The following is a 24,918-nucleotide window of genomic DNA, read 5'->3' as shown; positions in this document are numbered from 1 at the left end:
AGTTGATGCGTCCCTAGCTTATAACTAAAATTCTTGTTATTAATCCCTAAATGCATGACCTTACACTTCTCACTATTAAATTTCATCCTATTCCTATTACTCCAGTTTACAAGGTCATCCAGATCCTCCTGTAGGGTATCCCTGTCCTTCTCTAAATTAGCAATACCTCCCAGCTTTGTATCATCTGCAAACTTTATTAGCACACTCCCACTTTTTGTGCCCAGGTCAGTAATAAAAAGATTAAATAAGATTGGTCCCAAAACCGATCCCTGAGGAACTCCACTGGTAACCTCCCTCCAACTTGACAGTTCACCTTTCAGTAGGACCCGTTGTAGTCTCCCCTTTAACCAATTCCCTATCCACCTTTCAATATTCCTATTGATGCCCATCTTATCCAATTTAACTAATAATTCCCCATGTGGCACCGTATCAAACGCCTTACTAAAATCTAAGTAAATTAGATCCACTGCGTTTCCTTTATCTAAAAAATCTGTTACTTTCTCAAAGAAGGAGATCAGGTTGGTTTGGCACGATCTACCTTTTGTAAAACCATGTTGTATTTTGTCCCATTTACCATTGACTTCAATGTCCTTAACTACCTTCTCCTTCAAAATTTTTTCCAAGACCTTGCATACTACAGATGTCAAACTAACAGGCCTATAATTACTTGGATCACTTTTTTTCCCTTTCTTAAAAATAGGAACTATGTTAGCAATCCTCCAATCATACGGTACAACCCCTGAGTTTACAGATTCATTAAAAATTCTTGCTAATGGGCTTGCAATTTCTTGTGCCAATTCTTTTAATATTCTTGGATGAAGATTATCTGGGCCCCCCGATTTAGTCCCATTAAGCTGTTTGAGTTTCGCTTCTACCTCAGATATGGTGATGTCTACCTCCATATCCTCATTCCCATTTATCATGCTACCATTATCCCTAAGATCCTCTTTAGTCTTATTAAAGACTGAGGCAAAGTATTTGTTTAGATATTGGGCCATGCCTAGATTATCCTTGACCTCCACTCCATCCTCAGTTTTTAGCGGTCCCACTTCTTCTTTCTTTGTTTTCTTCCTATTTATATGACTATAGAACCTTTTACTATTGGTTTTAATTCCCTTTGCAAGGTCCAACTCTACTTGACTTTTAGCCTGTCTCACTTTATCCCTACATATTCTGACCTCAATAAGGTAGCTTGCCTTACTGATCCCTCCCTTCTTCCACTCCCTATATGCTTTCTGCTTTTTCTTAATTACCTCTCTAAGATGTTTGCTCATCCAGCTTGGTCTACAACTCCTGCCTATGAATTTTTTCCCCTTTCTTGGGATGCAGGCTTCCGATAGCTTCTGCAGCTTTAATTTAAAATAATCCCAGGCCTGCTCTACCTTTAAACCCATAAATTCTTCAGTCCAATCCACTTCCCTAACTAATTTCCTTAATTTTTGAAAGTCAGCCCTTTTGAAATCAAAAACCCTAGTTGCAGATTTATTTTTGTTAATCCTTCCATTCAGTTTGAACTGAATTAGCTCATGATCACTTGAGCCAAGATTATCCCCTACAACCATTTCCTCTATGAGGTCCTCATTACTCACCAAGACCAAATCTAAAATGGCATCCCCTCTAGTCGGTTCAGCAACTACTTGCTGAAGGAATCCATCAGCTATCGCATCTAGGAAAATCTGAGCCCTATTATTATTACTAGCACTCGTCCTCCAGTCTATATCTGGGAAGTTAAAGTCTCCCATGATCACACAGTTTCCATTAGTATTTACTTTATTAAAAACATTAAAAAGGGCTCTATCCATATCCAAATTAGATCCCGGCGGTCTATAGCACACCCCAAGCACTATCCCAGGGGAGGCTCTAATAGTTTTCTTCCCCAATTTAATTTTTGCCCAGACAGACTCAGTCATATCCATTTCATCGCTTCTTATTTCTTTACATTCTATCTCATCATTGATATACAGTGCTACTCCACCACCTTTACCTTTATTTCGGTCTTTCCTAAACAGCACATACCCTTCAATACCTGTAGCCCAGTCATGACTACTATTCCACCAGGTCTCTGTTATACCTATAATATCTGGTTTCACTTCCTGCACCAGTAACTCTAGTTCCTCCATTTTGTTACCTAGGCTCCTTGCATTAGTGTACAAACATCTTAATTTTTGCTGTTTAGCCTCACTCACATTCTGTACCCTATTAGGCACGGTTATTTTACTACCAGTATAACCTATTAGACTTGTATCTACACTGCCCTTCCTCCTACCTACAGCTGTATCCACTCTTACTTCATTTTCTTTCCACTCTATGCTTAATTCTGGCGTGGAGATTACCTGGACATCTCCCAACCATCTCCCCCAAATTCCTAGTTTAAAGCTCTCTTAATCAGTTGTGCCAGCCTCCATCCTAGAAGTCTATTTCCTTCCCTACTCAGATGAAGTCCATCCCGAGAGAACTGTCCTCTATCCATGAATGCCTCCCAATGGCCATACATCCCAAAGCCCTCCTTATAGCACCACTGCCTAAGCCATCTATTGATAGTCATAATCTTGTCACACCTTTGTTGCCCTTCTCTAGGAACAGGCAGAATCCCACTAAAGATCACCTGAGCCTCAATTTCCTTAAGCGTCCTCCCCAGCCTAGCATAGTCTCCCTTAATACTTTCCAGCGAGAATCTAGCCGTATCATTTGTTCCCACATGAAGGATAATTAGGGGATTCTTTCCCGCTCCCTTTAGAATCCTTTTCAACCTCAGGTCTACATCCCGTATCTTAGCACCCGGAAGACAGCACACCCTCCTATTTTCTGGATCAGCTCTGGTTACAGGCCTATCTATTCTTCTCAGTAAAGAGTCCCCAATCACATAGACCTGCCTTTTCCTAGTGACTGTGCTATTCTCCAGTCTATCCCCTGTTCCCTCTGGCTGCAAGTTCTTTCCATTCCCATTCTCCCTTGTAATCCTTTTTAACCCATCCTGTATCCTCCTGGGGCTCATATTTGGTGTAATCTCCATTAACTCTTCCCCTTTTCCTATAGGACTAACCTCTCTTCTTCCTTGCCCTGTCACCTTCAGTGACTACCTGCTGAGCCCCTTCTTCATTTTCCAACTCTGCAAACCTATTCTTAAGCTCTATTTCTCCTTCACTAGCCCGTCTTTTCCTCTGCCTAGTTCTTTTAGTCACATGCTTCCACTGACCACTTTCCTCACCCAGTCTCCCCTCAGAATTCCCTAGTCCTGCTTCCATCTGCAAGTCTGAGCTTTTCCCTTCAGATACCTCATGTCTTTGCTCCATAATCTGCTCAAACCCCTTCCTAAACTCTACCAGACTTTCCACCTGCATCTCCAAACCTCGGATCTTTTCCTCCATCAGCTCTATCAGACGGCACTTCATGCAGACAAAACTCTTACCAGGTGCCCCCTCCAGGATCATGTACATACCACAGCTTCCACATCCAGTCATCTTCATTGTGTCTTCTGCTACATGGGTCACTCCCACTGCCACCTCTGTATCTGTCATATCCTTCCCACCTAAATCCTGTTAATCTGGGAAACACAAACCACACCAAAACACCACCACCCACAGCAAAACCAAACCCAACACAAGCACCGCAAGACAAACTCCCACTCAAACTCCCCTGTTTGCTGGCTCCTGTGCCGCTGCAGCTGTCTGTGCCGCTGCCTGACTGGCTGCTACCTTTATAGGACCCCTAGTCAGTGAAGCCCCGCCCCCTAATCAGGGCTCAGCTTCTCTCCCAGCACAAAGCCCCTACAAACCTCTACACATACAAATACTACCAATACAAAACCAAGCACACACAAATACCTTCTCCTCCAACAGATGTACCTTCCTTCAGGGATTCCCTGTCTGCTAGCTGTCCCACTCAGCTCCCTAACTCCAACCAGGCTTCTCTCATTGAGTGAGAGCCAGAGATTTGCTCTCATTCCTAGTCAGGCCCTAACTGAGCCAGGTTCAACTCATTTAACTTCTCCCTCCAGGTTTGACACTCACTGCAGGTGTAGCGGATGTGAGGCTGATTGTGCCCACAGCTCTCATTTACCTGCAGGCCCAGTGTGAGGTTGGTACACTCCAACACAGAGTACAACTAGCTGCTGTTAGCTGCTGACGTAGTCACTCTGTCACGTGAACGCAGGTTAGAACCACTCAAGTACTGCAAGTCCTCCAGTGCTTTCCCACAATCCCCCCATGTGCCCAGAAAGGACAGACAAGCTCTCTCACAATTCACTGGGAAAGAACTCATAAAGCAGTTCAGCTTACTGTTGCAGAAAAAAACACATGGTGTATTTCTGACATAATTTATAGGTTTTTAAATGAGCAGATGAACTTGTGTTTCTTCTGCAGAAAAATATAGCAATCTCCCAAATGGGGTAATGTGAATTGATCCCATTCTTTAGTATTTCAGATATGAATGATTAATTTATATGTCACGTTGAAGCCTCTACAGTGAAACACCTGTTTTGGGATTATGCTTCTTTTGACATTTCCTTGCTCCTGAAGGCTAGATTTGTGGAAGCCATTCTTCCTCTTTGTAACACATTTTGAGGAAATTATTGAAATGTTTCTTTTTTGCCTAGCTATGAAATGGACTATGAGCCATTATTATGTGTTCAGGCTTTGAATGTGATGTACTCGGTGATCTGATAGACAATTAAGTCGAGTGGAGTAATGCATGGTAAAGTTACACATTGAGTTTCATATATAACTTTACAAAAATAAAAATGTATTTCTCCCTGAGCTAACCGATTAGATTACAAAGTGCTGGCTATGTTATATGTATATTATACTGTGGGTTTTTTTCACAGAATGAAAACTTTGCTGTGGAGTCAGGGAAGCAGCCAATCACATTTGAAAATCCAATGTATACAACTAGAGAAGGTGGAGCCAGTGTAGTGAATGTAGCTCAGCCGACATGTGTAAGAAAGAAATTGAGTGTTGCTTTTCTTCTTTCCTTCTTCTTACGTCCTTGTTCCTCTTCTATGCACTGGATCTTTCTTTCTCCAATTTCTTTTTTCATTATTATATCAGTGTTTGTCTGTGGGTCGTAACTTTTTCTCATCATTACTAGGAACTGTATAAATCATCCAACAGATTTTTTTTTGCCCCGTATCCCTAAATGGCCCCCTCAAGGATTGAGCTCACAACCCTGGGTTTAGCAGGCCAATGCTCAAACCACTGAGCTACCCCTCCCCCCCATCTTATTAATTTAAAATTCTCAATTTTACTATCAAATGGCTTGGTTCTAAGTATTTTCTGAATTTTAACAAATGTATTTGTTGTGTCCAGAGATTTCATTATTTTTTATACTGAACGGTCCCAAAAATCTGTTTAAACTTTATGGTCAGCTGTGCCGGGGATCTGACCGCTTTACAGAAAACTGTGTTTATTTTTAGGACCAAGGTTGGAAGAGAAAACTAACATGTCTCATGTATGAAACTTTGAGAGATTCAGATCATTTCTCTTTATCCCTCCCCTACAGCTTTGTGTTGGCCTTGACAGAGCTTTCACTTTAAATGGTTATATTGGATTGTTCCAGGGCTTTATCTTTACCCTTTTAAATTATTTTTATGAACAGGTAACAGCATCGAATAGTGAGGAAAATGAGAATTTTGAAAATCCTGTCTACTCTGCTGCAATATCTGCTAGTGCACAGCAACCTCCTGTAAGCACAGAAACAAAACAGGTAACACAATGGTGCTTTTAAAAATTTAGAACAGCGCTAATTCATTGCTGTATTGTTCTTAGTCTTTGAAAACCCTTCAGTGCTGCAAACTCAGAGCACTGTTTTATTTGTGATCAGTGTTAGGATAACTGAACTCTCACACCTAATGCAGGAAAGATGTGCAAGATAATTTTCACTTTGCGTAAAATAATGACCTGGAGTGAAATTGACACGTCTCATTGCACAAAGTCCAACTAATCAGGCTTTATATGACAGTAACAAGGCTGTAGTTCATCCCCTCTGCTGTTGCTATTCTAGCATGCAAGTTCTTCTTCATCTCCTGTACAAGGATTTTGTCAAAGCATCTCTGCAAGAGTTCTCTTCCCTTGTCCAACTCAAGTATCCACTTCATGTTAGTCTATTTACAGTCTGTGCAGAGTTTGCCTCCTCATGAAGTGCAGAGATCATGCTATGCAACTGCTCCACTCAGGCACAGTTCCAACACAGCACTGCCACAGGGATTAAATGTTGACTTGGGTATGTCTACACTGCAGTTATAAAGCTGCAGCTGGCTCATGCCAGCTGACTCAGGCTCATGGGGTTTAAGGGGTTGCTTAATTGTGGTGTAGATGTTCGGGCTCAGGCTTCAGCCTGAGCTCTGGGACCCTCTAATGGCTCTAGGTCCTAGAGTCCAGGCTCCAGCCTAATTGTGAATGTCTACACCCCAATCAAACAGCCCCTTAGGCCGAATTAGCTGGCATGGGCCAGCTGTGTGTTTCTAATTAGGCACCCGATCTACCCACAAAGTTGCACCAGTGTAACTAAAGATATGGTGGGGCACTGATTTAGTTAAACCAATATGACTCTGTGTGTGGACACTCTTACATACCTTTAAATCTGGTTTACAGCCATTTAGACAAGCCTTTAAAGAGGAGTTGAGGGCATTTGGCACCTCACAGAAAGTATTTGTACCTCAAAGGATATGGCCCATAATCCTTTTTGCTATTCTTCCCTGTCTCTGCAGCACAGATGTCAACACTTCTGAATACTGAGTATGCTTGACAGTTGTAGCAACCAGCTGCTAAAATTTGTCAAGTTTTATTTCCTGCTAAGACTGTTTCAGTCCCAGATGGCTTCACAGGGTTCTCTCTGTTTCTCTCCAGCACTGGCTATGCTTGTGACATTGACAGTGCATTTGAATGGCAGCATTTGTACCTCTGCAGTGAAGAGCCTACCAGTGTTTCCATGAGAACCCTCTCTTTTCAGGGCCTTCTCTCAGCATGAAAGTTGCAATGTGAGAAGGGAGATCCTCAGCTGGTGTAAATTGCCATAGCTCTGTTGACAATAGTGGAACTATGACAGCTTACACCAGCTGAGGATCTGCTCCCTCCCACTCACAAGATAAGTGATATTTTTAACAAACATTCATACATTCAACAATTAAAAAACAAATCCCTACTGAAATACATGTGCATAAAAATGTTCAATTTTTCATAGACAGTAACACTACACTTTGATCTAAAATAACTGAAATCTGATTCATTGTAATGAAAATGTAAGAGGTTTATCATGTGTGTAGTTTAATCATATTTTTATATTCTACTTATAACCATGGCAACATTAAACATTGCAATTTCATGCATCAGCTGCATACAGAACGGTTGTTTTGAGTATTGTTGAGTATTTTCAGTGTTGGACATCAAAGAATCTTCTCACCTAGCTTAGTCAAGTGATTCCTGGAAGTCACATTATTATTTCTGAGAATACATATAAGCAAAGGCTATCCTACTCTTCAGCACATCTCTCACATAAATTACCAGTTGAGGTTCACAATGAATTTCAGTGGGCATGCGCCAGAGAATATTTTGCTGGCTGTACACCCGTTGCTAACAAAATGATAACAAAGTGCACACTATTGAAGGTTTCTTGAGGGGCAGAGGAGGCCCGTTAAGGCAGTCAGGATAGGGTTTTGCTTGTGGTGGAAGCAAAGTCCCAGGCTTATCTGGTGAGTGGACTGAAAGGCTGAGTGTTTAGCTTAGGTGCTAAGTTATCCTGCCCATTGAGTTGACAGCATGTGTGTGTAAATGCTGATGCTGCAGAATGATAGAGCATCCCTGGAACTTCTCTGGAAACTGAGGCTAAGAGAAATCTATTGAATTACTTTCGTTAGTGATGTGGCTCTTGTTTACAGGTCAGCATTCTTTTAGGGCCTGATTCTACAATTTGCTCCTTTTGGATGGACCCCAGTTTCCAGGCAGAGCTCACAGGGATTTGTATTCCTGTATATACTTGAGTGTTGCTCAGTTGTTACAGTAATTTCTCATTTTATAATTTCACACCTGGTTTTTCTTTTCCATTTGATTTGTGTAGAGTCCATATGTAGAGTTACTCTCTATAAATAAACGTTGTCATTTTATCTGCTGTCGTCTTACCTTGTGGATACTGCTTTAGTTAAAATAACAATAATTGGCCTATTAGATCGGAAACTGGACAGGAACTCAAGAGAACTGGGTTCTATTCTAAGCTCTGCTACTGACTTGCCTGACCTCTGTTTCCCCTCCTTCCCTTTTTCTGTCTTGTGTACTTCAAATATGAGCTCTTTGAGGCCGGGGCTATCTCTTTCCATCTGTTTGTAAAGTGCCTAGAACAGTGGAGCCCTGATTCCAGTTGGGGCCTTTAGCTACTACTGTATTACAAATAAGCAAATAATGCTAACAACAAAAGGGGGGTGAAAGGGAAATAGTCTAAGATGAGTTCATTTGGATGACATTATTGAGTATTAAAAGGTAGATTTAGGGAGATGACTGTTAGCCCATACGGTGACTTAAACAAGAATTAAGTGAGTGGTAGTGAAAACCTAGTTTATTTTCCCTGTACTGAAAAGATCCACTGAATTGCCTTCTGAGGCTGGTTGACTGGTGAAGGATTAGAGGCTGTGTCAGGAATAATAGTATAACTGGCCATTTTAGGAACAATTTGTGGGTTCCATCTGATATGTTTTTTTCTGATGAGCCTTCAGAAAACCCCAGACAAACAATGTCTATACTCTCTGAAGGAGAAATTACATTTTTAGAGACTTTAACTGTGTTGTTACATTTTTCGTTTCTTCCTTTGCAGATGGGTTGTCATTTTAACAATTGTCAAAGCACTTAGAATCTGTGATAGGCTTTAAAAAAATTACATCAAAAGAGCTTAATTAAAAAAAATTAAATAAAATGGGGATGGGTTGAACGTTTCCTGAATACAATCACTTACGGATAGAACCAATAGGAAATGCTATTGAAAACCCTCCCTCACTGGTATTGTCATTTTGCAAATGAAAGTGGAGAAAACTTCTGCTAAAGAGTTCATTAGTAAAGTTCTATTATTTTTATCTTTCAGGAAACAAAGTGGAGTTTCTTCAAAAGAAAACTGAAACTAAGTACTAATTTTGAAAATCCAATCTATGCAGAGGTAACTCTTAATTGTATCACTCTCATTCTCAGCCTGCACTTTTCACCTAGCTCACAAGCGGGGCTGGTTCTGATGATGTGGGAAGCATGAATTAATGTTGGTTTTGATAGTATAAAGATTATGGATAAGAGTCTGGGCTGCACCAGTAAGAGGCACAGCACAGCACATGCAGCACGGGGAGAAGGGGCTGGGGTGGATTTAAAGCCACAGTTACACCCTCCCAACCTTAGGCTGTTCCTGGGGCTGAAGAGGCTGCTGGCATAAGTCCCCAGGGCTATCTAAGGCTATGTCTACACTATGCACCTTTTAGCGACACAGCTGTGCCATGCCGCTAAAAGGTGCGCAGTGTAGCCGCTCTTTGTTGACAGGAGAGAGCTCTCCTACCAACAAAATAATTCCATCCCCAACGAGAGGCAGTAGCTTTCTCCTGCCGACATAGGGCTGTCTACACTGGTGCTTTTCATCAATAAAACTTTTGTCATTAGGCATGTGTGTGTTTTTTCACACCCCTGAATGACAAAAGTTTTACTGACAAAAGTGTAGTGTAGACAAAGACTAAGTTACAGTAGCCCCCTGGTGCTGCCCTATGAGCCACATCACTGCCCAAAATCTCTGAAGTGCTGCAAGCTGTGGCCCTGCTCTGAGCTCTCCCCTCTATCCTCAAACCCACCCGTGGCATGCTTGTGAGGGGGTTCTTGTAAGGCAGCCTTACAGTGGTTTTCTACAGTGCCTGCCTCAGGGGAATTCTCCCATGGCTGGACACTGGCGCTTAGGACCCTTTTACCTAGCACAAAGGGGCCAGATCAAGAGTCTCACACTGTGGGTAAAATTTTCAAATGCTCCGGAGTGACTTAGGAGCCTAAGTCCCAAATTAGGCATGTAGGAGTTTAAGTGTCATTGAAAGTAACTTCTCCGCAGTCACTTTGGAAAATGTGACTTAGGCGCCAAGACATGTAGGTGCTTTTGAAAATTTTACCCTATTTGTCCCATACTGTATGAGATGTGAGTGGGAATTTGTAAAGCAAAGGACCCAGCCCGGCAAACACTACTGTGAGAGATAATGCTTACTTCATAAGTAGTGCCAGTTACCTCAATAATTATCTAGAGTAGTGAGTGTGTATGGACATATAAAATTACTCATTGTTAAACACCACAGGTGGTAGTAATTGTTGGCAGGATCAGCCCTGACTAGTTTAGCGATTGATTGTTTTCTCAGCTTTGCCTGCTGAGGTGAAGCCCGTGTTTAAATAATAATATATGGGCGGGTGGTCAGAGGGGCTGAGTATCTACCTACTTCATTGACTTCAACAGGAGCTATGAATGCTTAGCAATTCTGAAATCAAACCTACAGTGAACGGTTCATGTTAAACCATGGGTTTTATGGTGATTGTTTCAGATGGAGAAGGAACAAGAAGGGGACACTGAAAATGCCTCTCTCCCCTCTCCTTCACAGCCTCCTAAGATTACTCTCAAGAGAGACCCACCTTTAGCTTATACAGCAACAGAGGATACATTTAAAGACACCGCCAATCTTGTTAAAGAGGACTCTGTTGTATAACTAGTTAATCTGTAAGAGAATAGTTAGACATACCCATTTGCACGTAGATTTTTTATAAACAGAAGGAAAAAGGTTCACATTCAAATGCTTTATAAAAAATATATATGCCGTTTAGCCAATAGCTGAAGACGTCTTTTGAAGCTATGCCTTGTTGTTCTGATAAATGCCAAGTGCTATTTTTATGAACAGTTATCATGGTGTACTATATGTATATCTTTGCACTGAAGCTGTCTGAAAGTAATGTTATAAATATATTGTACATTTGTAAATTTTTGAAAGATTATCTTGTTTGTTGATGTAGCTAAAGAAATCTGTTCTGAATCGGTTGTTGCATCTTTAGGGATAAATCCATTATATAAATGATCTAACTAAAAAAAATCAAGGTAAATATAGAGGTTTACTGATTTACAGAAACTTTTAGAGCATATATTTATAACAGCACCTTCTTAAACTTGTACTGGTGCGTTGTGCATCTCTACTACCCATTTAATATACTACTGTATATAAAAATGGGTCTCTCTGTCCTCTCTCTCTCTCTCTGTATATCTCATATTAAACAAAAGATGGAAAATTCAGTACAGCGTATTTTGGCTGAATAGCTACCTACACAGAATGTTGTTCTTGCAATATTTTGTCTGGTTGAAATCAAATAATTCCTCCCAAGATCCATAAGACATGTATTTTCCCTCTAGGTTCCAATTAAAAAATCCCATTAACAGCATACATAGGAAGATTTGATATATTTAAATTTTAGTACCAGGCAGTAATTTCATACTTAATTTAATGAGATTTTCTCCTGATCATCAATGGAATAACTCTGTTCTTGGCTGGAGTCTCTGGAAGTCGTTTGTAGTGTTAAATGAAGTAGCTAGCAAAGTACAAAAGATGCTGGTTAATTTAAAAATGAACCAGCTTTTTTCATGTGAAAAATTTAATTTTTATTGACTATTTATTTCCTGAGGTGGACATTAATAGAAAGGGAAACAGTTTCTACTGATGCAATATTTGTAGGTCATCCGGTTATTTCCATAATGTTCTATCAGAATATACTGTACATGTTGCTAGCTTTTCCATTAATTAGCCAGTTTAGTTTCCATAACATGAACTGGTTAAGGAAAGTCTAAGCACCACTGCAGGAACGTATACTCTATTATGTTATTTAGCATTCCTGGCTAGTTACTCATATAACTGCAGGTTCCTAAATTTATAATCAATGAGACTTCCGCTGTTTGATTGTTTTATGCCTGAGTTCTCAAAATATATGCTATCCCTATTTAGAATGCTTGTTGTAATGACTTTGAAATGTATTTTGATTAGAAAAGATAACTGGAAAATGATGCTGCTGAATAAATCTAATAAATGTGTTATTTTATCATATTCTTAATCCACAAATTATTGAGTCTAATGCACCATACAAATCTGTCATAATCTGGATTTTTCAGTACAGTCTGAAAAAAAGCAGTGCTTTAGAGAACACTAATAAAAGTACTTAGTACTTTCCAAACATTTGAGCCTAGTTACACACTGAGGGGTAAATCAGAACTGTACTGAAGTCAGTTATACCTTGGTAAAGCATGAGATGAAAATCATTCCCATTTAACATATTAATACTCATTCCTGTAAAGTAGGAAACTATTATTCACAGTTACAGATTGTGAAACGGGCAAAGAGACTGACTGGTTGGAAGCCATAGAAGGAGTCGATGTCAATACTGGGATTAGAGGTGAAAAGTTTCTGGTTTCCAGGCCTATGCTCTGGCTGTACAGCTCTCCAATCCCAGTAAATCACAGAAGGCCAAACTTCAGCTTGTACGTTCCAATATGCATATCATACTAGTAATTGTAGACCTCCCTGGACAAAATACATGCAAGTTAATGCCTACGCTATCATGCTGCTAACACTATTGTTAATATCCTTCATGAGTTCCTATCCAGTAGTCTCTGTTCTGATGAGGATGAATGCCTGTCACTGTGTTGGTCAACATAGGTGTATTAGAGTAATAGGATACTTCAAATCCACATGCACCAAACTGGGATCTTAGACCAACACATGTGTTTGCTATTGCTGTGCTAAACTTCACTTGTTAAATACATTGGAAGCCTCCAGCTCAGGCAAATGTTTGCGAGGGTCAAGGTTTGTCTCCCTGCATCCTTATGCTGTGTCTTACTTCTTGAACCAAGTGTTTGCCTAATATTCCTGTTCTTGTGGGAGTGCTAGCCAAATACGTGGCCCAAGAATCACGATATGACCTTTTACCTGGATGTCTTTCTGGTGTCTGTGTGCCAAGGGAAAATAGAGCTGGCTGCACCTGCTTTATTCCTCCTCCAACTGGAATAATATTATTGGTGTAGCTGGCACAGCTTTTGTGTTGATTTTGAAAGGCAGCTTACTCAAAGGTTTTGCTTTGGAGAAACATCCACTTTTGTTCAAGCCAAACCCTCTGTTTTAATCTGTACCCATTGATTTATGAAACCCATGCGGGTGTGATCTTATTGTGGGAACTGATTTTAATGATGGTACAGATTTGCACGTAAGCATGATTCAGAAGATGTACTCCATTCATGCATTAATTGCTTGCAATTTTAACTTCGTGAGTAAGTGCATCTCACCCCAAAAGTTGGCTTGGAATGTTGTAAATCATATCATTTTTACAACTCTTCTATGATATATTTTATTCACAGTTTAAAGAATAATGCAATATCCTACAATACATAAGAATTGTTACATCCTGGAAAAGTTATGAACAGTGCCTTTTGCACAAAAGTTGTATAATAAATTGCATTTTACAAATGAACCTGTGTAAACGTGTACAGTATATCTCTTATTCTGTAAAATCAGGGGCCATATTGGCGGTTGGTATATATTGGCGTAACTCCATTGACTTCAACTAAGCTACACAAGTTAATACTAGCGAGGATCTGGCTTCAGACTGGTAAACCTTTTCAAGTACATAGTTCTGTTATAATCTCTCTGCTCAGTATTTTGGAACTACCAAAGAAGGGACTATTTCAAAGAGGATCTTTCCAAGCCGTTACACTGAGCTCAGTATGTGGTGGAATAGGACATAAGGAGTGTAGTTAGTGCTTTATGAATATTCAGGCAGTTACAGACCTGAGTAAAACAAATAATGGGTTGGTAACTCCGTTTTACCCCAGTGCTTTACTTTAAGGTGTTCCTAGTATAATCTGGGGAACTTTACAAAGGAAGGTGTTTTTTAAAAAGTGGCTTCTTTTTTTGAAGGAAAGACCCACAAAGATCTTATACTTGAATTTTTAGAGAGAGAAGATATTAAGGCCTACGTTTCCCAAATCTGGCTTCCCTTTGCACCCATAAAAAACGCAGGTGTCAATTTTGCAAATTATACCCACAAACATAAAGCTTCAGCCATACTGAAAATCTACTGCTAAAACTCATGTTCACTTTAAATATATAACTGTTTTTTCCACAAGATTTGTAAGTTGTCAGACACAAATGAAATGTACTCTCTTCGGGGCTGTACTGTTTACATAGTGTATATGTTTGCTAATGCTTAAAAAAGCCCTTTCTTTTTCTGGCAGAGGGACCCCCAGGCACCAGTTTGGGCTTCCTCTCCTCTCCCGTAAAATGTATAGCAAAGGCTTCTCCTCCCTTCCTTGAGTCACTGAATGGAGAGTAGCTATGGTACTCAGTCCAGCAGAGGCTTTAAGGCATTTCTTCACAGCTTTATTCTCTGATTTCCTTTGCTTTACAATCCCTATCCCTTGTTGCCTTTCTGAACACTAGATTGATGTTTGAAAGATGGTCTGTTTTCTATGAGCTTTCAATCTCTCTTTGTAATCTGCCAGTGTTAGGGCGATAAATGACATTAGTTTCTCTCAGATGGAGGATCTTTCAGGCCATCGGACCAGACAGGGAAAAATATTTATTAATGTGTGTTTATCGTCAACTGAGGTAAAATGAATTTGCTTTCTCTGAAGACATTTGGTAGAGCGTAGAATCTGACTTGCTATGATATTTTTGTAAACTTAATTGACCTGGATATCAATCATTAATCAGCAACTCAAAACTCTAGTAAGCAAAACCTTTACCTATCAGTTTTCAAACCACCATGCATACCATCATGTCAGCTACTGACCAGCGGCTTATCAGGGAAAAAACCTATAGTGCACTTAGCATTATAATCTCAAGAGGCATTATAACCTCAAGTAGTATTTTACTATGCTTAGTTCATTGCATATAGTAATATTAATCGATGACAGCATAAACAAAATGATCTGCTTCACATCAGACATTAGCATGGGGTGAAATGTAAAACCCCCTGGGATCCCTCAGGATAAAAGGCATCATATATGTATGTATTCTTTTTCAGATAAAACCACACTAAAATTAGGAATCAGGGTAATGTATAAATATTGTGGTAATGGATAACAATTGTCTTTGATTGCTTGTCACTTATATTACATATTGTTGAAATAACCTGTGTATTATCTCCACTATAGTAGCTGCCTATTGAATGGTAAATAGGCACATAGATGTAGTTGAGCACTGGAACTAACGTTTTGTGGATATTTTTCAAACGCTAGGGGTTTACTTTGATTTGATCAAGTTTAAGCCTTTAGGTTCACAGCTTTGTTAAATTCAGTGGCATGATTCAGTCAAATACCCATATTCAACATGAATAGATGTATCAGTTCTTGAGTAAATGTGTTCTTAAAGAACATGTGTATTCTACCCACTAGAATATATGGATTAACAATGTTGCACTTTGCATACCAACATCATATAATTCATAGGCTGACGTTTGGACTTTAAGAGCAGAATAGATTTGCATATAGGAGGACTGATTCGGGAAATAAAAGGTCCAAAGTCACCAAACTTGTTATCTGATAAATACTATTTGACCAGCTCTGCAGGTGAATGTTATACTGCAAATATATCTCTGATGAATATAACAAAAACTTTCTCCAGACTGAAACTCAATAAAAATCAAAGTGCTTTCTGAAGAGAATTAAATCAGTCAGGTAGTTATAGGTAGGAAAGAGAATAGCTGATTTTGAAAAGAATAACAATCACCACTTTAGCCTTGACCCTAGAGTACCAAATATTAAACATCAAGTGGAACACAGGATGCTGATTTCCTACTGACTGTTGGAGCTGGAAGCAGCATACGCAACATCATATCAGATAGAAGGGTTGGTGCATAGGAGAGGGGCAGCCAAAAGAACTTTGCATCCCATCCAGATCCATAGCGTGTCCTGGGGTATTTTGCTATCAAGGCATGCTCCATGCATTTTATGACTTTAGAAATATCAGAGTCGCACAATCTTTTCATTGAAAATCTTTGAGCTCTGACATCTGCAGGGAAGAAAATAAATCCCTGAATACTTATGAAACATTCTCTGATAAAAGAATTTTAAATAGTTGACAGCTAAAACCCTGTAAAAGAAAAAGAAGCTCTCCACTCCCAAATGTTACTGTTATCTGTATTGTAAAGCTTTAGAAATCATTCTATTTTTATGTTAGTAATAGTTGCTTGTTTGCTGCTCATGAAACAAATATTAATTAGCCCATAATTAATCTATGAAACTGCAGGCTTTGTATACTGTACATATGTTTCCAAGTTTTGCTGTTTATCCCCCTGCCTTTTGTAGCCTGAATTAAGTATATTTAATAAGTAAACTTCACTTTCTTTCTTCTTGAAACTTCCTTAGGCCCTCTAATTCTCTACAAATGTTCTTGTACCCTGTAAGAGTAACTCAAAACTAATCTTCAGCAGAACAGGAAATCCTGCAGCAGAAGAGAAAATACTCTTTAGTGAAACAGCAGAATAGGAGATCCTATGTAGAAAGAAAAGCTATTCTGTAAAGCATTGGGAAGTATGCTGACTCTTGAACATTGGGATGAATTGTCTGGATGAGTGAGGAGTGTCCTGCAAAGCAAAGACGTGACTATCCCCTAGGATGAAGGAGATCCCCTGCCACTGGCTCTCTAGCTGTCAGTAGTTGAGGACAAAGGACAATAATATGTTTTACCAGGCTATCAATAGAGCACTCGGTCAGCTGAATAGCATTCTTTACCAGAGTTATCTGAACCAGAACATGTTCCACCCATCTAATAGGTGCACCAAGAGACTAGGCCCTTCACTCCACCAGGAGAGTTGTACTCCAAAAGAGATAATGGTCAGTCCATGACTAAGGTTAGCCAAGTCCATTCCGGTACAGTGATGTTAAGTATTCGTACTTACACTCAACAAAGTATTTATCTCCATAGGATTCTCTGACCTCAGGAGTTAGTTGGTTCCAAAGTCTTAGTAGGTCTCTCTCAATGACCTCTGAGTTAGTAACTGCAGTCTTAAAGCATCCTGGCTCAATTATGCTCACCTTCACTCCAAAATGCTGCATGTCTCTCCTGGGAATGGAAATAAAATACAATAGCAAATGTTTTCATGCTGGCCGACCCAACAATTATATGATCTTTAAATATTTGGTTCTGCAATAACCAAAGTGACATGTACCTTCAGAACATAAAGGTCAAATGTTGATTTATTTCTGGTTATGTAAAAATGTCAAAAAAGTGCAAATATGCTTTATTATATGGCATATTGTCTTTTTGTTGTAACCTATCACAGGAAAAGACCCACTGTACAGAGAACTAAACAATCTAGCTGCAAACAGCGTTTGAAGGTAGCAGCAGGTATACAAACACCTATTCTGTGTGGTTTGCTTAGGAACAGTGAGGATCAAGGTAACTCCCAAATCTATTTGAGCCATACATCTAGCTGAAACGCTGTACATTTCTATTCAAAGATGTAGAATACAAAGAAATGTTTCCAGTTCCTGCTGCTCTGTTATAATCTACTTCTGCTGGTAGGCCATAAAGAATCTCAAAGCAAAACACAGCTGGGCAGAATCATTTGACTGGATTAGGAGTCTCAGCTCTGTAGATTTCATTGGCCAAACATTCATGTGCTGAAGGTGAATTCATTTACTGTTAATTAATAAGAAAGGGAGCAGATGTTTACAGTTTATATTTTGCTTTGCAGTTTAGCTCCTTCACCATGAAAATTGCCACTCTCCACCTAAGGGCAGCTTCAGAGACCTATGGGGACCTGACTCATTCATGTGTCGTTCCAAACCATGCAATGGAATTGAACACTCTTGTACATCAGCCACTAAATTTGTTTCTTGGAGCATATTCTGCTTTATCTGAATGTTCACAACTGCTCCCAGTCAATTTTACCAATTCTACCTGCCTGTTGAGAGGAGCCTCTGGATCAGCTCTTCAGCCTCTGTAAATCAGCATAACAACATTGACTGCAGAGGGACAGATCCTCATTGCGTATAATATTCCAAAGTTATGTGTAAGTATCTTTGACGTACGAAGGCCAAACTGCTGCCCAGCATCACCAGTGCTTAGATTATTATGGGATAGTAAAGACAGCAAAGGTCAAGGATACGAGGGGCAACAAGGAAGTTTAGGCCCGTGGAAGCATGTGATTACAAGAACCAGGCAGAGGAAAAACCAGCTAGCAGAGGAGCAATAGAGCTCAGAAGCAGAGCTGGAGAATGAAGAAAGGGGCCAGCAGGCAGTAACTGAAGGTGGGAGGGCAAGGAAGAAGAGAAGAGCAACTAGTCCTGTAAGAAGAGGGGAAGAGTCAATGGAGATACACAGAGTTCAGTGCCCGAGGGGGATTCAGGAGGACTGTAGAAGATTGCCAGGGAGAATAAAAGACAAGAGGACTTGCAGCCAGAAAGAACCGGAATAAGGCCAGAGGAGAATCACACCATCACCAGGAAAAGGCCAGTCTATGCGACTGGGGACTCCCTACTAAGAAGAACAGATAGGCCTGTCACCAGAGCTGATCCAGAGAACAGGAGGGTGTGCTGTCTGCCAGGAGCTAAGATGCAGGATGTGGATCTGAGGTTGAAGAGGATCCTAATGGGAGCAGAAAAGAATCCACTGATTGTCCTTCATGTGAGAACAAGTGATACAGCTAGATTCCTGCTGGAATATATCAAAGGAGACTATGCCAGGCTAGGGAAGACCCTAAAGGAAATGGAGGCTCAAATGACCTTCAGTGGGATTCTTTGTGTCCCTAGAGGGAGAGAATGAAGGAGAGACAAGATCATGATGATCAACAGATGGCTCAGATAGTCATGCTATAAGGAGGGCTTTGGGATGTTTGACCACTGGGAGTCATTAATGGACAGAGGAGTGTTCTTGTGGAATGGATTCCTCCTGAATAGGGAAGGAAATAGACTTCTGGGATGGAGGTTGGCAGAACTCATTAAAAGAGCTTTAAACTAAAAGCTCGGGGGAGGGGGAGGGACAGTTGGGAGATGCTCATGTAATCTCCATGCCTGATTTTAACATTGAGAAGGAGGAAAATCAAGTAAGAAATGATACAGCAATGGAGAAAGGAACAGCAGTGGGTAGGAGAATGGACATTAGGAGGAAGGATAGTGCTGATACGAGTCAGATAGGCAATACTGGTAGTAGAATGACTGTACCCAACTGGGCAAGGAATGTGGGAGAAGCCAAGCAGCAAGAGTTAAGACGTTTTGTACACCAATGCAAGGAGCTTGAGTAACAAAATGGAGGCATTATAACTACCAGTGCAGGAAGTAAAACCGGATATTATAGGGATAACAGAAACATGGTGGAATAGTAAGCATGACTGGAGTATTGAAAGGTTTGTGCTGTTCAGGAAAGACAGAAATAAAGGCAAAGGTGGTGGAGTAGCATTGTATATTAATGATGGGGTAGACTGTAAAGAAATGAGAAGTGATGGAATGGATAAGACAGAATCTGTTGGGGCAAAATCACTTTGGGGAAGAAAGCTACTAGAGGTTCCCATGGGCTAGTGCTTGGGGCAAGCTACAGACCTCCAGGATCCAATTTGGATATGGATAAAGACCTCTGTAATGTTTTTAATGAAATAAATACTATTGGGAACTGAGTGATTATTGGAAACGTTAACTTCCCAGCTATAGATCACAGGACAAGCGCTAGTAACAATAGTAGGGCTGACATTTTCCTGGATGTGATGGCTGACAGATTTCTTCACCAAATAATCGCCAGACCAACAAGCGGTGATGTCATTTTAGATTTGGTATTGGTGTGTAGTGACGACCTCATAGAAGAACTGGTTGCAGAGATCAATCTTGGTTCGAATGATCATGAGCTAATTCAGTTTAAATTAAATTGAAGGATAAACAAAAATAGATTTGCAACTAGGGTCCTGGCTTACAACCAGGCAAACTTTAAAAAATTAAGGGAATTAGTTATAGAAGTGGACTGGACCAAAGAACTCAAAGACCTGAACGTGGAGGAGGCCTGTAATTCCTTTAAGTCAAAGTTCCAGGAGCTATCTGAAGCCTGCATGTCAAGCAAGGGGAAAGAATGTGTAGGGAAGGGCTGCAGATCAATCTGGATGAACAAGCATCTCAAACAGGTGATTAAGAGAAAGCAGAAAGCCTAAAAGGAATGGAAGATGGGATGGATTAGGAAGGAAAGCTACCTCTTGGAGGTCAGAAAGTGTAAGGATAAAGTGAGAACTGCCAAAAGCCAAGCAGAGTTGGACTTTCAAAGGGAATTGAAACCAATCATATAAATAAAAAGAAAACAAGGAAAGAAGTGGGACCACTAACCAATGGGAATGGGGGGAGACTAAGGATAATATAGGCGTAGCCCAACACCTAAATAAATACTTTGCCTCTGTTTTCAATAAGGCTAATGATGATCTTAGCGAGATAGTGGCAGGGTGACTAATAGGAATGAGGATGTGGAGGTAGAAATTACCACATCGGAGATGGAAGTCAAACTCAAACATCTTAATGGGACTAAATCGGGGCCCCCCGAATAATCTCCATCCAAGAATATTAAAGGAACTGGCACATGAAATTGCAAGGCCGATAGCAAAATGTTTTAATGAGTCTGTAAACTTGGGGGTTGTACCTATGTCAGAAGAATATAGTTCTCATATAGTTCCTATTTTTAAGAGAGGGCAATAAAGTGATCCAGGAAACTACAGGTCTGTTAGTTTGACCTCAATTGTATGCAAGGTCTTGGAACAAATTTGGAAAGAGAAAGTAGTTAAGGACATAGAGATAAATGGTAACTGGGTAAAATACAACATGGGTTTACAAAAGGTAGATTGTGCCAGACCAATCTGATCTCCTTCTTTGAGAAGAGAACTGATTTGTTAGACAAAGGAAATGCAGTAGATCTACTCCACCTGCATTTCAGTGAGGCATTTGATATAGTTCCACATGGGAAATTATTAGTTAAATTGTCTGCCTGCTCAGATGGGGCTGATTGGTAGCCTCACAACAGCTCTAAAGATAAAAGGGCTGCAGGACAGGAGGGCAGGTCGGCTGCCAGAGGAACTCCAGAGAGGAGACCCCTTCCACAGACTGGCGAGGAGCTGCAAGGGAAATCAGACTTCCTGAGAGGGAGAACCAGAACAAGAGCACTGGGGAAAGCCTAGCAAGGAGGCGAGGTAGGAATCAGCTCAGAGAGCAGCAAGGGTCTGGGAGGAACTGGTTCAAGCTACTTCAGACAGTGTCCCTGAGCTGTAACCCAGTGGAGTCCGTGGGCTTGGGTTCCCCTACTACCCTCCAACACAAGGCATGGTAAAGACTTTGGAGCAAGAAAAGATCCTAGGCCTGCATGGCCTAGAACTGTCTACCCTTCACTAGAGCCACTGGACTCCTCCTCACCCTTTATTACCCCTAAAGGGTAGTGACTAATAAGGGCCTGGCTGGAGGACTGGGGTCATAACAAGAAATCAGTATTGACTGTGTGAAGGGGACAAACTGGATCAAACTCAGGGTAGCACGCACACAGTCACAAGAGGGTGCCCCCTGGTGAAGGCAGCCTCAGACATAGGGATAAAGTGACTACACAGAGCAAGGCATCTCAGATGTTAACTCTGCTGGGTTTTCACCTTGTTAGCTGAGTCAAAGCTGCATTTCTAGGACTTTGTACAGGAAGGTTTATGCTGTTAAAAATGGGATAAAATTAGAGAAAGCTCCAAACTAACCCCCTGCTGAAGGGAACAACCCAAACTCTGCTGAGGATCAGAATTTCACATCTGGTCTCTAACCTTTTATGAACTCAGCCACAGCCTCAGATTCAAAGAGCTACAAACGGTAGAGCATTTGAAATCCAGAACTAGCATCACAAATCCATCTCTGACTCACCGTAAAATGTCCGAGAAAGCTTCCACGCCCCACTTTGACAAACAGTAGCCACCACCTAAAAACGCCAAGCGACCCAAAACACTGGCAATGTTGACTACTCTTCCTTTAGCCTTCTTCAAAAGCGGGAGAAGCTTCAGGGTGATTTCAATCAACCCCATCAGATTAACATCCGTAATTGTGTGGAAATCATCTATCTGCATCCAGTCGGTGGGTGCCATCGGCGTTGCTCTTCCAGCATTATTTACCAAACCAAAGAGGCCTAAGAGTATTCCAAAAATATCACGTTCGGTATGTGCCAATATCACAGCAGTGAGGGGGGTTGGAGACAGGACCTATGGCAATAGACTGCGAGAGTTCACATTTTGCACACCATTTAACAAGATGAATATAGCTGACTGGGTTTCCTCATGACTTTCTGAATTTATACTGTGCAGCTGGCAAACTTTTTTTCCCTTCCTAATGCTTTAGTCAATGGTTCTAAATTAGAACTGGGTAAATATTAATGGAGAAATGATTTCAGTTGGAGCCATGGCTTCCCAGGCCTTCTCAGTACTAGACCCAAAGGTTTCAGAGTAACAGCCGTGTTAGTTTGTATTCGCAAAAAGAAAAGGAGGACTTGTGGCACCTTAGAGACTAACCAATTTATCTGAGCATAAGCTTTCGAAAGCTCACGAAAGCTTATGCTCAAATAAATTGGTTAGTCTCTAAGGTGCCATAAGTACTCCTTTTCTTTAGACCCAAAGGGTGTGTCTACCCTGCAGGTGGGGGTGAGCCTTCCAGCCCACGGAGACAGACTAGTGCGAGTGGGACTTGCTCTAGCATGCTAAAAATAGGTGTGTGACATTGCAGCACTGGGAGAGCTAGCCCATGCCACCACTGGTCCTGCAACATGCACACAGCTGCTTTTGTATGCTAGAGTGAGCCTCATTATCATGAGTTCGCCTAGCTGGGCTTAGAGCCTTGCTCCTGACTGCAGTGTAGACATATGCTAAGTGGGCCTGGAGCTCTCTGTGCCTCCGTTACCCCATCTGTAAAACAGAGATAATAATGTGTCTCCGCCTTTGTAACATACTTTGGGCTCTATGGATAAATAGTGCTGTGTAAGTGCCATGTTATTAATATGCCTACAGCTCCCTGCTCAGGACGGCCTATTTCTAGAGAGAGAGAGGATAGTGTAGACTCCCTTCTGAGTCAGTGCTTGGCCTCTTTAATTATATGGTTAGAGTGAGGATTACAGTGAGTGTCAGCTGCGGTTGCCTGTCCCTTATAGACTAGCCTGACACCACAGTGCTTGCCATATATGGCAGGTGGAGAGGAGTTCAGAAAAGTCCCTGGCAAGATGAGTCTCGCCAGAGCAGAAAAATTCATTGGGTTAGGAACCAAGACAGAGTTTTTAACATTTTCTGCCAAAAGCAGAAGCCAAGTAATGATCTAAACTCTCTGTTCACAGGCATTCAGAGACCCATGTTCTTCCCCCTTTCGCATCATTAAACTCACGGGCGCGCACAGCAGTAGCACTCTCTGGTACAAGGAAACACCACTGCAGTAACGATCCAAAGGGAATGACGGATTTGGACAGCGCCCCTGTTTGATTGCTACAGTCAGCGTCATCATTATGTGAGCATTACAAAAATCAGACTTGTTGACAGAGAAAAAACTAACCCTTTGCTTTCCCAAAGGAGGAGAGCATGAACTCGACTAGGTATTTTTAATTGGCCAGGTTGATTGATTGCTTAGGTAGGTCAATGAAGTTCTGATTAGTTCCAATTAGCACTCCCACTTTACCTGCAGCTGAGTGAGACTTAAGAACGTGTACAAGTATATTTTCTGACTGTTAAAATATCAAGGACTCTGATACTTAGAAGTCCCCTGATTGATAAACGTGAGGAGCAAACACAATGGCAGCAGTTGAAACTGGCTTTTGGAACATAAAACACTCTTGGAACTATGGTGGTTGGTGCTAATAAATACCTAACTAGATAGAACCATAGCACTGAAGAAAGTACAGCTTTAATCAGCACAAGAAAGGCTCCTGTGCGGTTATTATGGAAGGTTACTACCAGAACTCTTCTGTTTTATACTGGAGTATGTTTAGTAATTTGTATGGACTGCGGCTATACCACTTACCCTCCCCATCTGTCTCTTGTTTCACAAACTCCACTGCATTGTCAATGCTGCTGGAGTCAGTTAAGTTCAGTATCACAGTCTTCAGTGAGATGGATGTGCAGGCTAGTAGTTCTCGGCTTCCATTTTCTGTTAGACACGCGGCAATGACATGGAATCCCCTTCGGTCAAGCTGTTTAGCCAGCAAGTTTCCAAACCCACTGTCACATCCAGTTATGAAGACGTGCTTTCCATTCAGGTCTTTCACCTTAAGGCTGTCTCGGATGAGCCAGCAAATAATGAGGAGAAGTATGGAAGCCAAAATTCCTATCTGCGCTGAGTTTGAAAGCAAGGCCTATAAACAAATAATGTTAGAGATCTGGAAACTTAATGGAGTCAATTACTATATCTATCTCCAAGTTCAACACAGCTCCTATAAAAGGCTTTGTGTCTAGTTCCAGCTTTTTCTGTCTTATTGTGAGTAAAATGGGGCACAAGCTTAGATGTTTGGGCACAGTTTGAATGGTGTCCATGAATAATATATGTGTCGGCAGAGCCTTTCTCTAAACCTCCTTGTCAATACATTTCCATTGTTTTCAAGATGCAGCTTCACTTGCCCTTCTCCCTCGTCTGCAAGGTGATTGGAGAATGTTTTAGGATGAAAGGAAGCATGTCCCTCACTAGCAGCAGTGCCTCCTGTTGTGAACGCTTCTGATTATTGAGGGTACTGCTGGAGAGAGAAGAATTCTGCTGCAAAGGAGTGCAATTCGGTATGATCATCTGCTTCTTGCCACTCACAGTGCTTCTTCGCTTCATAGCACAGAGACTGTGTGAGCTCTGGGCAAGAACAGAAAAGTCTGGGCTAGACTGGCTGAGTGCACTGACTCCTTTGTTGTGTGCTTTGTAAATGTCAAAAATGCTGGTGCTCACAATCTGCTTTCT

General features: G+C 41.0%; 2 protein-coding genes across 4 annotated transcripts in view; one reads left to right on the top strand and one right to left on the bottom strand.

The window, feature by feature from the left end:
* Positions 1-12,067, top strand: part of LRP2 (LDL receptor related protein 2) — a 182,220-nt gene extending 170,153 nt beyond the window's left edge. For all 3 annotated transcript variants that reach the window (XM_037912394.2, XM_043525116.1, XM_043525115.1), the window contains exons 76-79: positions 4,823-4,933; positions 5,593-5,700; positions 9,061-9,132; positions 10,529-12,067. In XM_037912394.2, coding sequence (XP_037768322.1) covers positions 4,823-4,933; positions 5,593-5,700; positions 9,061-9,132; positions 10,529-10,690 — 453 coding nt within the window. In that variant the 3' untranslated portion in view covers positions 10,691-12,067. The remainder of the gene's footprint in view (positions 1-4,822; positions 4,934-5,592; positions 5,701-9,060; positions 9,133-10,528) is intronic.
* Positions 12,068-13,347: 1,280 nt separating this feature from the next.
* LOC102940068 (retinol dehydrogenase 7-like) lies at positions 13,348-24,792 on the bottom strand. The gene is made up of 5 exons (XM_037912820.1): positions 24,658-24,792; positions 24,001-24,331; positions 21,874-22,132; positions 16,914-17,077; positions 13,348-16,024 (listed from the first exon to the last, which is right to left on the bottom strand). The coding sequence occupies exons 1-5, from the start codon at positions 24,790-24,792 to the stop codon at positions 15,774-15,776; spliced, it is 1,140 nt and encodes a 379-aa protein (XP_037768748.1). The 3' UTR covers positions 13,348-15,773.
* Between the last annotated feature and the right edge of the window lie 126 nt (positions 24,793-24,918).

Source organism: Chelonia mydas, chromosome 11, assembly GCF_015237465.2.
Source record: "Chelonia mydas isolate rCheMyd1 chromosome 11, rCheMyd1.pri.v2, whole genome shotgun sequence".
NCBI lineage: Eukaryota > Metazoa > Chordata > Testudines > Cheloniidae > Chelonia > Chelonia mydas.
The sequence above is the reverse complement of the archived record's forward strand: the minus strand, read 5'-3'. Positions and strand labels throughout refer to the sequence as shown.

What these genes read in the sequence shown, in the direction of transcription:
- LOC102940068 (XM_037912820.1), bottom strand. Translation starts at nt 24,792, where the DNA reads ATGAAGCGAAGAAGCACTGTGAGTGGCAAGAAGCAGATGATCATACCG. An exon ending in ACAAGAGACAGATGGGGAGG is followed by an intron (nt 22,133 to 24,000) that starts GTAAGTGGTATA and finishes GAATACTCTTAG; the next exon opens with GCCTCTTTGGTTTGGTAAAT. An exon ending in AGATAAATACTTTGTTGAGT is followed by an intron (nt 16,025 to 16,913) that starts GTAAGTACGAAT and finishes TCTTCCCTGCAG; the next exon opens with ATGTCAGAGCTCAAAGATTT.